Below are 13598 nucleotides of genomic sequence, written 5' to 3' on the forward strand. Positions count from 1 at the left end.
CAGAGGGATGGTCTGGGGTTGGATTGTGGTCTCAGGGCGGCAGGGCCTGCGTCCAGGTATGGATGGGGAAACTGAGGCAGGCATGGGCGTCAAGGGTATAGATATGCGGCTTTCATTGGGGGCTCCAACAGAGGAATGGTCAGAGAGATTCAGCTGAGAAGCGACAGAAAAGATCTAGAAGTTAGAAGAGCAGCGCGGGGTCTGGGCGGGAGAAATTTCCGGCTCTTGGGCGCGGGAGAGGTGCGGACCTGGTGCCTGAGTTGGGAGCCTTGAAGGCGCGGACAGGGGGTCAAGGTCCGAGGGGTGGCCGGAAAGGACGCAGTGGGTAGGGGGACGCTGGGGAAGACGGTGCTGGAAGTGAGTCGTGGGCTTGGGGGCTGGAGAGAAAAGTTCAGGGCTGGTCAGGGGTCCTCACGAGAGGGGCATGGGCAGGGAAACGCAGCGGGGTGTGGGCGAGGGCGCTGCGGGCGCAGGTAGCGGACCCGGGGCGCGTGGAGAACGAGTTCCAGGCGCGCGGGCGAGGCGGAAGGCTCAGCTGGCTGGGCCAGCAGGGGTCGGCGGGGGCGGCTCGGCCCCCTTGACGCAGGCTGCCTCGCAGTGCTTGTGGAGGTAGGACTTGAGCGCGAAGCTCTTGTCGCACTGGCGGCAGCGGTAGTGCTTGAAGGCCGAGTGCGTCTGCATGTGCGCGCGCAGGTTGGAGCGGTCGGCGAAGGCCTTGCCGCAGTGCGCGCAGCCGAACGGCTTCTCGCCAGTGTGCGAGCGCATGTGGCCCTGCAGCAGCCAGGGCCGCGAGAAGGCCTTGCCACACACGCCGCACTTGTGGCGCAGGTTGTGCGTGAGCACGTGCATGGCGAGCGCGGGCATGGACACGTAGGCCTTGCCGCACGTCGGGCACTTACGCGCCAGCTGGCTGTCCAGGCTGCGGTGCGTCTGCTTGTGGCGGCTCAGGTTCGACGACGTGGCGTAGGTCTTGCCACACTCGGCGCACGCATGCCGGTGCCCACTGCCCGCCTGCGCCCCTGCTCGCCCCGCGCGTCCCCCGGCGCCCCCCGCGTCCCCCGAGCCCCCCGCGTCCCCGCCGCCTCCGCCCCGCCGCCGCCGCGAGCGCCCGTCCGAGATGAAGAAGGCGTCCATGGAGTAGCTGTCGGTCACGGCCGCCTCCCCTCGGAAGTAGCGCGCGGACAGGCTCGACTGCGGGCTCTCGGGGTCGCTGTACTCCTCCGGCGCCGCCGGCGGGTACGCGGGCTCGGCCGGGGCCAGCTCCAGGCCCGGCTTCTGGTCCGCATCGTAGCTGCTCGGGGGCAGGCAGTGCGGAGCGTACCCTGGAGGGGCGAGAAGTGGAGGGGCGGTGAGAGGAGGCGCCGAAGAGGGTTTCCGGCTTTGAGCAGGTCATCCTATGTGCCCTGTAGCTCAGCGCCCCTGTGGCAGCCCCGACAGTGGCGGTCTCCGACCTGCACCTCAGCTCTTCGTGTCAGACAGCCTGGGTTCAATTCCTTCCTCTGTCGACTGCAGTGCAAACAGCCGCCACCCCATCCCACGGAGCGTGGGGCCGGCACGGTTCTACAGAGCGTACCTTCACTATCAAGTGCTCACAACCACGGAGTGATGGTCTTATTATAATACCCACTCTACAGGTAGAGAAACTGAGGCACAGAGAGATGCAGCAGTCAGTCTAACCTTAGAGTCAGTAAGTGATGGAGCCCTTGCCAGTGTGACCCTGAAGCCCATGCTGCCTCTATTCCAACAACATTCTGCCATTGCGGTCCTGTGACTTCTCTGGATCTCAATTTTCTCATCTGCAAAATGCAGCTTGTGATTGGACACCTCCTTCCGGGGTCGTTGGAAGGACTGAGTAAAGTGACGATAATAAACGTGTATTAAGCTCTTACTGTTTGCCAGACTCTGCCTCGGTGCTTTACACATGTTAACTCTAATTGTCACAGACCCAAGGAAGTCGACACTATTGTAATCCCCATTTTATGTGTAAGGAAATTAACAAAGGGGGGAACATACAGTAATTGCTATATAAATGTTAGCTATTATAATTATGCTTTTTACTTGCTTGGAGATAGTCTCCTCCCCCACCACACTGTGAGCTCCCCAGGGTTGGATCTGTATGCTCAACACATGCCTGGCTCAAAGTAGATGTGCGATGAATAGATGTTGCACGAAGGAATCACAATCCAGTTAGACCCACCTGCCAGGGTTGCTGGAGCATTTAAGAGGGGTCAAGTGTGTGGCATGTAATAGGTGCTACAGAAAGGGGACTTCCTCATACCTGCTCCCAAGCCTGCTTTGCTCTGTGCTCCTCTAGAAGTCGTTGGGAGTCCCCAGTGAGAATTCACCTTCCCCTCCTCCTCCCACTTAACTGGAGTTAGACCAGGAATCCTGTCTGCCAAGGGTTTGAGTGATTGGTGGGTGGGCAGGCTGGGGTCTCCCAGGGGATTCCATAGGGGGTTCTTATAGGCAGGGGCCATTCTGATTTGCCTGTGCCTCCCATGGCCTAGGCTGGTCCTAGCACCTTCCCTGGGACCCTGGGGGCTGGGCTCCCTGTCGAGTTTCTGGCAGACAAACTTTTCATCCTGGCACTTGATGAGCAACTGATTCCATTTTTCTGTGATTCCACAGAACAATGAAGGTTAAGTCCCTTTCAGAGGTTTCCCAGCTGGGGAGTGGGATTTGACCTTCTCCTGGTGACCCCTGAAACCGATAACCACTGCTCCTTCCCTTCTCCCCGTAGCCTCCTTAGCTGAAGTGAGCAGGTGGAAGAGGGTTTTGTAAGGGGAAACAGGATTCCAAGATGTTCAGACTTTTCGCTGGGTATTCTGGTCAGGTTTGGTTCCCTACACAGCCTGATTCAGCCTCCAGGCCTTTGCCTCTCATCTGGCATTTGGGATGGACACAGGGTGAAGTCTGTGTGCCCCTGAAAGCAAGGGTATGCCCTCGTTTTTATCTCTGTCCCTTCAGCAGCCAGCACAGGGGCCTCTGCACATAGAAGTGATTGTGGATTGAGGAAGTGGATGACCTAGTAGGGAGGGGCTCTGTGCTTGGATGTAAAGGGGGATAGTGATAGTGGCAATTTTTTAATCTGGGGAGAGGAGATGCCCAGCCTCTCCGAACCCTATGTCTTCCATCCCATCTGCCTCTGGTCTGGAGATCCCCCTGCTTCCCACTCCAGGAACCAGGCGTGGTACTCAAGTCCCAGAACGTTCAGGAGTGTTGTTTCAGACTGAGTTAAATACCTGTCAGGCACTCCCAGACCCCCCTCCTTCTCCTTCTGTATTTCCTCACGTTGTAATTCCTGGTGATGATAATAATAGCTAATATTCATTGAGCACTTACTGTGTGCGTCAGGCTCTGTGCTAAGTGCTTCGCTCCCATCATCTCACTGAATCATCACAAAACTGCTCTTATCACAGATAAGGAAACTGAGGAACAGTGTGGTGATGGCCCTTGCTCCAGGGATGGAGCAAGGATTGGAATCTACTGCCCCCTTGGTTTCCCACATAGTGAGAGGTCCTCCAGGAAGGGGCTGTGGCTGAGCTGTTCACCTCCCATTCTTAGGGCCCTAGCTAGTAGGCACTTAATAAGTATTTGTGGAATGAGTGATGACGATTTGCGAGGCCAGCCTCACTCCCCAGCCTAGCAGGGCCTGGTAGACAGTCCTGTCCACCTGGTCTCAGGGCAGGTCTGCACCTCATGTGGCTGGGGCCATGGAAGGGGAAGGGTGATTTGGTTCTCCAACACAGATTCCATCTGGGTGCCTTTGGGCAGGTTGTGCCTCGGGTCCTTTTTGTTTAATGGGATTTATTTGGAGGGGTGACTGATCATGTAACCAGTGCCTTGCATGTTCTATTATTAAAGAAGGATGACATGTTGGATAAGAGTACAGCTTTGGTGCCAGACAGCCTGGATTGTTTTGGCTCTGCTATTCCCAGCGGTGTGACCTTGGACAAACGATTTGGCCTCTATGTGCCTCTACCATTTCAGTAAGGGGTCGTCAGTAAACAGACAATGTATAAACAAATAATAACCAACACTCCCAGAGCACTCCTGTGTCAGGCACTCTTACAGGGGCTTTCCACACATGAATGCACTCTACCCTCATGACGCACAAGCTGGTACCATTTTACAAAAGAGGAAACCAAGGCACAAGGAAATTAAGTAACAAGCCTAAGATTGTGCAGCTAATAAGTTAGAGTCAGGATTCCAGCCCAGTGGCTGGCACATTTTAAATCCACCATGCATGTTGGCTGTTACCATGAACAACAATAACAATCTCCCCAGATGGGTTTCTGTGCTGCAGCTTTCTTGGCGTCTGCCCCAACACATTTTACTGCTCCTCTCTGGGCCTCTGTTTCCTCACCCAGGATGTGTAATTTCTATTTCACATTCTGATGGGAAAATTTCTGGTGCATAGTAGGAGCTCCATCAGTGAACCAGAGCGTTCTCAATGAGGTGCTCTGCCCATGGCGCCCTCTGCTGGTGGCCTTCAGCACTGTTGCCTTTACTCCTGTTGCAAGGGGCTCTTTATAAAGTAGGGGCGCCTTTAACAAAGGCTGCTCATTTGCCTAGGGAGGGATGCAGAATTGTCTTCAGGATAGTAATTGTGAGCCCAGACCAGACACCCTGTCAGTGGATTTTGGAATGGGTTGAGAGCATCCTATGAGAGTTTGTGTGGTCATGTTAGGGGGAAGTGGTTCTAACTTGCTTTGTGACTGTGGCCAGGTTGCTTAACCTTCCTGGGCGGAATCTATACATGAGAAAGATTAACTGGAATGGTCTAAAGACCCTTTCTGCATCATGGCTGAATCAGTCCCTCCATGATGCTCTTTGTCCCCTCCACTCCTCGCTCCTCCAATTCCACCCCGTTTTCCTCAGATTCACAGACATCTCCCTATGCAACCTTGGGCAAGTTACTTAACCTCTTTCTGCCACACCTGTATAAGGGAGCTCATAATAAGGTTGAATAAATGAATGCATGTAAAGTGCTTAGTACAATGCCTGACACATAATAGTTGCCCTCTCGACCTGTTATTATTATTGTCGTTGGTAGTATTCCTACATTTCCTGGTGATATCCTTCTAATCTGCCAGAGAGATACACATGGGTGTCTTATGCTGCTGTGTGACCTTGAGCAAACCACCTCACCTCTCTGAGCCTCAACCCTGGAGACTTCTTTAGGAGACTAAAAGCCATACTTTAACCTGATGCATGGAACCCAGACACGTATCCTCCTCTGTCCTAAGGGTGACTATAGAAGGCTGAGATACCTATCCTGCAACTGACAGGGTGAGACAGGACTCTTGTTTGGGTTCCCACAGAGATAGGGATGGTCTGGGATTCAGAGAAAAGAGAATCTCAGATGAGATCTCTCATCCTGGCCCTTGAATTCAGACCCTAGCTGTGTGACCTTGGGTAAGTTGCATAACTTCTCTGGGCTCAAATCCTCCATTTGAGGAATGAGGACCAGAGCCACCCACGTCACGTAGGGATATGGGGAGGGACCAGAAATACTTTGGAGATGTGCACATGTTTCCTGGGAATGACTTGGGTTTTCCCTGCCCAAGAGTCTTGAGATTTTAGGCTGAAGGTCCAGAATCTATCTTTTTAAAAATTTGTACTCACAGGAGTCGTGAAAGGTAAATTTATGAGAATTAAGGTGCTGGGCCCTCTGCAGACACTGTCTCATTTAGCTACCTGACCCCCTGGGGGGATGGAGGGGCATGTGTAACAAATACTACTACTGTTACTGCTGGTGCTTCCAACTGACACCAGCCTCCCTGTAAGCCAGACATCGCCCTGTGCCCAGAGGCCCAGAAAGGGGAGAGGATTTGCCCAAGGTCACTGGAGAGGGAGGTGGCAGGTCTGAAACCTTCCAAGGCCCGTGTTTTTTCCAAAACACCAGAGAGGGCATGGAGACTTGCTGGGGAAGAGATCTTCAATTGGTGGGGGGAGGGGTGGTGGGGAGAGCGGTGGTGGGGTGCTGCGCAAACACTCCCATCTAGTTAGGCTGTGGTGGGGTGGGGGGGGCATGGGGTAGTAGGGGCATGGAGAAGCTGTTGTGGAAAATGCTTCAGGCCCTTGTAAATATTTGTAAATCATACTTAATAACAGTAATGTCTATCACTTATTGAGCACTTACTTCGTGCAAGGCACCCTGCTAAATACTTTGTGCACATTAGCTCACGTCTAAGGTCACTTCCCTCCATGCCCTTGTTCTGCAGAAGCTGAAGCCCAGACAAGGGCCTTGACCCACCTCAGGTCACAAAACAAGTTCTCATCAGAGCTGGGTTGGCCTCCTTTTCTTTTCTTTTCTTTTTTTCAGTCCAGGACTCCTTTCCCCAGTCTCTCCCAGACTCCCAAGGTGCCAAACTTTCTCCAGGGAATTCCTAGCCTCAGCCTCACCTCTCTGTCCCAAAATGGGCAGAAAAAGACAGGGGCCTGGTGGTGGGCCAGCTTCCCAGGCGGCCCACTTTCCTGAGGAGGGCTGGGCCCTGCTGGGTGGTGGGGGCTGGAGGGGCTGCTGTATGGGTATATTTAGACCTGCTTCTTGCTGTGCCAGGGCCTCGGGCCTCGAGAATCAGCTCCAGCCAGCTGAGCAGAAAGCCAGGTCTGTCAGCAGCAAAGCGGGATAAAAATAGTTTCTCCTGTCTGCTCACAGAGCTGGGCAAAGGGGCTGGGTACCTCCCCCTCCCCTTATTATAGCATCTTTGTTAGCGGTTCCCTGGGCACTGGACCAGAAATGACACCCACCTCCTCCAAAGGCCTGGCAGCTGGTACATCTGCCCACGGGGAGGAGGTCCCTGAGTCCAAATGAGCAGTGGACAGAGTGAGGTCTGGCCCAACATGACCAACGCTGCACGGCTTGGGGCTGATGCCCACTGACCCAGGTCCAAGGAACTTCGAGATAATTCCAAGGCTCTTCCCCACCACCCCCACCTCTTGGAATTCCCCGTATTCTGGTCTTTCCTGACTGTGACCCAATTCCTGTGGCCTACAGGGAGGTCCAGAGCTCTGCAGGAATCAACAGGAAAGATTTTTCAGGGGGGTGTGGAGATTACAGTGAGTGGCTCAGGGTCTTCAGTTGCCCATCCTGGTTGGTGGAGCTGCCTCCCGCTCCCTCGGGGGGATCTCCAGTGGGCCCTTTCTGGGCTTCCTTCTGGAGACAGGGTGTGTTGCGCAGTGCTCCACCTCCTCTCCCGGCCTCCTACTTTCTGCTGTGCCCCCCCTCTCTCTAGAAGGCCCATTCCAAACCCCTCCCTACCCAAAGGCTGGCAGTAGACACTTCACTGCAGGGGAGTCCACAGCTGGGAAGGAGACCAAGAGGCCTGAGGGACCCCATCTCTCCTGGCAGAGGGCCTCCAGGCTGTGGGGGCCCCTAGAACCTGTGGATGTAGCACCCACCAGGGAGGTGTGACAGGGCACACCATTTATGCTCTTGTGACTTCGGGCAAGTCATGGCCCCTCTGTGACCTCAGTTTTGCCTCTGTAGGTTGGAGTGAATCCTCCCCTGCCCCCCCTGCCCTTTGCCCACTGTGGATTTGTGTGGCCAGAGAGTGCCTTTGGGATGTGTAGACTGCTGCATTGACATAAGGGACTTGGTGTACTCTCCCGCCCTCCTTCAGCAATCAAAGACTGAGACTCTCTAAAGTGTGGAAGCTTAGCTCGGGACCCTCATGACCCTCTCGTAACCCCAGGCTTTAGAGGAAATCAGGGGTTCCCAGATTCCGTATCTCACATGGGTCTCATCATTCCACACTTCCACTGAGCCCTGTTAATTCACAGGAAAATTAGATTTCTGGGTCCCTAGAAGGTCAAAGCTGAAAGAGATCATATTCAACTATTTGATATCATGAAAGGGAAACGGAGGCTGGGAGGAGAGGAGAGACTAGGCCAGGACCACCCGGAAGGCTAATGGTGAATCTAAGACTTGAACTCAGGCCAGCCTTGAGAATAGATCTGGACATGACCTTGGACTGGAAACTGGGCCTGAATCTTGATTCTGGACTCAGCGCTTTGCCCTGGACCTGTTCATAGATATTGAAATTTGAAATTGGACATGGATTTGTTCTGGATAGCAGACCTGGACCTATAACCTCAGACACTGACCTTGTACCTAGTCCTTGGGCCTTGTCCTATACCTGAAGTTTGACCTAGGCATTGGACTTGGACCTCAGATCTGTACTTGGATGATTGGACTGAATGTTAGACCTCGACCTAGACTTTGAACCTGGGCCTCTGACTTGTCTTTAACGCAGACCTTGGACCTGGACCAAGGCCAAGTTACCAGGGAAATGGGTGGTTAGAGAAGACTCAGATGGGCCTGCTGTGTGTCCATGGGCACCTCCCCAGACTTCTCTGTGCTCACTCTTCCAAAAGATTGGGGAAGCCCTTTTGCATCACTGCTCCCCAGAGGAACTTTCTGAGGAATGGATGTGTGGCAGCTGGGGACATGGGGCCGGGCTCCCAGGCCTGGCCTGGAGCGACTACCCGGCGCCATCAGAGGGAGTGAGAGGAAGTGGGCGCTGGTTTAATGTGGTCAACTAGATAAGCCCATGGGTAGAAGTAGGAGAGTTTCCTCAGCTTGCTGGGGGAGGCTTAATGTAGCTGCAGAGGGCAGACAACTGCGTTATTGGATTGGCATTGATCCCTCATCTGCCTGGGTTGGATGCACTCTGAGAGGGCATGAGGGCAGGACAGGGTGGGGATGCAGAGGAAGGGGGGCCTAGCTCCCAGCTGGGGTTCAGCGTTAAGGTAGAGGGGAGGCAGACACTCCAAAAGATGTTCTTGGCAGGGGCCCACAGAGACCACTGACATGCATATGGGTGGGCCACCTTCTCTGGGGTGGCTGAGAGTCCCAGCATCCTTCAGGATGGGGGCTCTGGTCTGGGGAAGGCCTGGTGGAGTTGGAGGGTGAGGTTAGTGGAGGGTTAGGATGATGTGAGTTGGCATCTCCCAGAAAGATTGAGTCTGTGCTCAGAATCACCCAGGGGAGACAAGGGGAAGGGAAAGCAGTGGAGGAGCAAGAGAGGGATCTTACTGGAGGGGACAATGAAATTAGATCGATTCCCACTTATCAGGGAGCTCTGCAGAGAGACCTGGTGCTTTCTCCATTTTGGGGGCTCCCCTTTCCTATTTAGGGGTTCTGTGGGCTTGGGGGGACCCTGGAGCACAGACGCACTTGCTGCACCCTCTGCTCTGCCTGGTGGTAGAGCTGAAAGGGAGTAGGAAGGCAGAGAAGAACATTGCTCGTGTGTATGTGTATGTGTGTGTGTGTGTGTGTGTGTGTGTGGAGGAGGAGGAGGAGTCCTCCAGGAATTCTCCAGCATTCTCAGGCATTCCCAGAGCTGGGGTATACCTCTTTAATTTGGGGTTCTGCATCTTTATCAGCTAGGAGCATGTGGGTTCTCTGACCTCCACATTCACAAGCTCCCCCAACCCCTGCTCCCCCCACCCAGGTTTCCCTCCCTCCAGCCTCCTCCTGACCCTGCAGCCCGAGCTGCAGGAATGGCTTGTAAGAAGATCTTTCTAATAACTGGAACTATCTCCAGCCCCAGGCCTCCCCCTCTCTCCCTCCCTCCCTCCCTTCCTTGCTTCTCCTCCCTCCCTCTCCTCATCTTCCCCCCTCCTCTCTTTCTCCTTGTTTACCCAGCACACTTACACACGCTGAGAGAGAAAAACGTCGGCTCAGCAATTTTTCACACTTCCCTCAAATGCTCAGCAAGGTTATTTCCGGCAGAGCGGAGACAACGGGCCACCAGGAGCCGGCAGGCTTTCAGCAGACCCCCAGCACCCTCCACCCACCCAGGGAATAAGGGATCCCTCACTGCCCAGTCTGGCCACACCCCAGGGAGGGAAGAGGCCCCCGAAAACAGGACAAGGCAGACTTTGTATTTCCAAGTCATACCTTGGCTTGGTCTCTGGCACTGACTTTCCACTGCAGACACTGCCAAGGTGGCCAGGCCAGGGTGCCTGTCCTCAACATGGGGTAGCCTACTGAGACCAAAGCCAAGAAAAATGCCTGATCCCAGAAATGCCGCTACCCTCAGCCAGGTGGCGTATGTTCAGTGGAGCCCTAAGGAAAACCTGACAATGGCCTCCCAGCCTCCTGTTAGACCCCTGTGCAGGCATCTCCAGTGCTTCACACTCCATACTTGACCTTCACAGAAGCTGAGCTTGTCAAAGTTGGAAGGATGCTTAGTTTATGCCATCAAAACTCTTTCACTGCTGGGGAGGCTGAGGACGAGAGAAGGGAAGGCACTTGCCCAAGGTCACACAGCAAGTGAGAGATATAGAGCCCCGGCCTCCAAGTTTCAGGCCAGGTTTCTGGCTATCAGGACAGCCTCAGGATTCCTGAGAGGTGAGGGAGTTGGTCTGGAGCCCCGTGGGGAAAGGGACAAAGACGGAGGTGGTTCTAGGGTGTTAAACCCGGTGGAACCTCTGCAGAAACACCCTGCTGGTGGCTCTGCACCCGCCCTGCTTCCCACTATTCACTCAGGGGCTCCTTTCAAAGCTTTTTTGGACTGAATTCAAGGCAAGGCATTCTCTTGCCTCCCTCCTGAGGAACAGCCTGCAGTTTTGGCTGTGAATGGGAAATTCTCTGGGCTTCTCTGGGTTTCCTCAGCTGGCCTGGGGACAGGACCAACGGGGCTTCAGGGGCTGGAATCCCAGAGCTTTGTGTCAGTCCCTTAAGGGATCCATATCCCAAGCTTGCAGATATTTCAGTTTCCACCAGCTTTGAGCACACACTCTCCAGCTTTGGCATGGCCCCAGGTCCACCCTCTGTCCTGCCAGCCCTCAGCCCAGCTCAGCCATGTCCCTGGGCTTCTGTCCTCCACCTCAAGAGGCCCTACGATCACGAAAAGAGGACAGTAGAATAAAGGATATGTGGACAGAGGAGAAGGGGTTTCTGTTAATGATCTGGGGGAGGCTAGGGGATGAGGGGCTGTAGCTGTATCCCTGATCACTCTGTAACTTCTTTGACCTTGATGAGGTCACAAAGCCCTTTGCCCAGCACTCTCTCTCTCTACCTGGTGTGGCAGAGTGATGGAATGTGGGTGAAGTGCTTGGAAATCCCAGAGGTGGAAGCCCCCACCCTCCCAGACTCCTGTCTTTGCCATCTCAGTTCCCCCCTCATTCTCGGCCCTTTCTCTTCTCCTCTCTCAATCTCTCTCTCCCCACCCCCATTTCCCCCCCACACACACACCCCAAAGCTGCCACATGTGATGTCAGATCTCTCACTACCAAAGGGACACCTCCTCTCCAGACACCTGCCCTGGTGGGGGCCATCAGGGGAGAACCCCTTTATGATCCCCTTGGTGGAGGATGGGATCCACAGAAGCAGTCTCCACTTTTCCCTGCCCTCCAGAGATCACCCCCTTCTGCACCTGAATGACCTCTCTTGTTCCTCAAACCCTTGTCCCTGCAGGAACTTATTCTGAGAAGAGATGGGAGAGTGTGTGTGTGTGTATATGTGTGTGTGTGTGTGTGTGTGTGTATGTAGTAGGGAGGGGGCTCACGAGGAGCACCAGGGTTGGTTCTGGAGGGGGTTTGAGAAGCTGGGGATGGGGAAGAAGTGCAATCCAGGGGACCAGGAGCCACTTTGGGGGAACCGCTCCCAGAAATCCCCTCTTTCTTGCAGTCCCCAGGACAGGCCCAGCCTTTGGCAGGCATGTGGCTGAGGGTAACAAAAGAGTTATTGAGAGAGGGGGTCTGAGAGCACTTGAGTGACATCGGCAGGGGAGCAGGTTTGAAGGGAGGGAGGGCGCCCCCAGCCACCCCCAGAGAACCAACCCTGTCTCTCCAGGGACTGAACATCCAGGGCTCTTTACCTTCCCCCTCCCCAGGCAGCCAGCTTCTCTTCCTCAGCTGGGGAGAGGGAACCCTCAAACTGCCTTGTGCTTTAGTCCCCAGCACTGGCCCTTCATGAACAGACCTCTCTCTGTGTTCTCTCGCCACCCCCTCACTTTAGCCCTATTTGAGGGCCACAACTTTCAAAGTCCCGACTGGCGCGTGGCTGCGGGATGGGCCGACCCCGCGACTTTCCCTTTGTACGACCTAGCCCCTGCCCCGCCCGCACGCACGGCCCTTGGAAAGCCCGGGAGGCGCCCACGGCCAGAGATATCTCCTCCCGGGGTTTCCTGTCGCACGCGCCCCTCCTCGTGGCCCAAGTTGGGGAGGGCCCCAGCTCCCCTCGTCTCTCCTCCCAACCCCCCACGCCGGGTCCCACTCACCGTTGTCCCCAGGAGGCCCCCGGGCGCCAGGCAGCACGTAGGCTGTCTCCAAGGGGTGGTAGGTGGGGGCCGGCACCCCGCTGCACTGGAAGCCGTCCCCTTTGATCTTCTTTACCAGGAAGGAGCGCGGCATGGTGCGACTGGCGGGGGGCTCGGCGGGGGCAGTTGCGTGGGGCCCCGGTGGGGGGAGGCGGCCAGCCGGGCGCGATTGACTGTCCGCGCCGGTTTTCAGCACTGGACAGCTCCCAGCGGGCGGGCGGGCGGGAGGCCGCTCGGAGCCGGCACCGGTGGCGGCGGCCTCAGCTCGGGCTCCGGCTCGGGCTCGGGCTCCCACTCGGGCTTGGCGGCGGCGTCGCGCAGACAGGGGATCGCAGGAGCTGTGCTCAGCACTCCGGCTGCCGGCTTTATATGGGACGCAGGCTGGAGGAGATCAGGTGGTCCCCTAGCAATGGAACTGTTCAGCGCTCTAATCCATCAAATGTCCCCCAGGACAATCGCTCCGCACACGTTCCCCTGAACCGGCAGCGGTGGGGGCAGGCCAGGCGCAGGGAGCAGCGAGCAGGCAGGAGGGGAGAAAGTGAGGGTGAGAAAGGCGCAGAGACAGAGAGAGACGGAGAAAGGGGAGTGAGGGGGGCGGGGAAAAGAAGAGAGACTCGGAGAAAGACAGAAAGAGACATACAGGGAAAGGGAGACGCACACGCTGAAAGAGGTAGAAATAGAAGCAGAGAGACCAAGATAAGGACAAAAAGACACAAGAGAGAAACACAGAGAGAAGAAAGACAGAGATGGAGAGAAGTAGCAACACACACACACCCACAGGAGGAAAAGAGAAATCCAGGCACACAAAAAGGAAGCCCCCCCAGGAATGCAAAGAAAGGGAAAGAAAAGTGCAAAATAGGGGCAGAAGACGAGGGGAACGGAGGGAGAGCGGTCCCGAGCAGGCGGGGTTCAGGCACATGGGGCCACAGGGAATGGGATGCAAAGAACAGAGTGTGCACTGGCCAGCAGCGACCCTCCCGCCTCCAGTCCTCTCCCTCTCCCCCAGTTCTGAAGTGGCCAGGGTGGACACTCAGCTTTAACTAGAGTAAGTCTCCCCTCCCCCCTGCTCGGGCTCCCACTGGAGCCCCCTATTGGGTTTGGGGTTCAACTTTCTTCTTCCAGAACTGGTTGGAGGGGGAGCAAGTCCCCCACGTCGATGGCTGGCCGCGCTCAGTTGGTCCTGTTCCGGTGCCTAGCTCAGGCGGGCGCTGCAAGAGGAAGTGAAAATCGTCCAGTAATTAATTTTCCTCCTGCCGGGGGGTGGTGGTTTTGACACATCCGAGGCTGTGTCTTTCCCTGAAGCGGGGAGCAGACAATAGAGAC

The 13598-nt window shown here is 55.6% G+C and overlaps 1 protein-coding gene across 1 annotated transcript; it reads right to left on the reverse strand.

The window, feature by feature from the left end:
- Window positions 1–531: 531 nt before the first annotated feature.
- Window positions 532–12369, reverse strand: SCRT2 (scratch family transcriptional repressor 2). Its single transcript, XM_025400494.1, has 2 exons — window positions 12237–12369; window positions 532–1322 (listed from the first exon to the last, which is right to left on the reverse strand). The coding sequence occupies exons 1-2, from the start codon at window positions 12367–12369 to the stop codon at window positions 532–534; spliced, it is 924 nt and encodes a 307-aa protein (XP_025256279.1).
- Window positions 12370–13598: the final 1229 nt, after the last annotated feature.

Source organism: Theropithecus gelada, chromosome 10, assembly GCF_003255815.1.
Source record: "Theropithecus gelada isolate Dixy chromosome 10, Tgel_1.0, whole genome shotgun sequence".
NCBI lineage: Eukaryota > Metazoa > Chordata > Mammalia > Primates > Cercopithecidae > Theropithecus > Theropithecus gelada.

Coding starts and splice junctions, on each gene's coding strand:
- SCRT2 (XM_025400494.1), bottom strand. CDS start 12,369: ATGCCGCGCTCCTTCCTGGTAAAGAAGATCAAAGGGGACGGCTTCCAG. Junction 1,323..12,236: donor GGGGCCTCCTGGGGACAACG/GTGAGTGGGACC, acceptor TCGCCCCTCCAG/GGTACGCTCCGCACTGCCTG.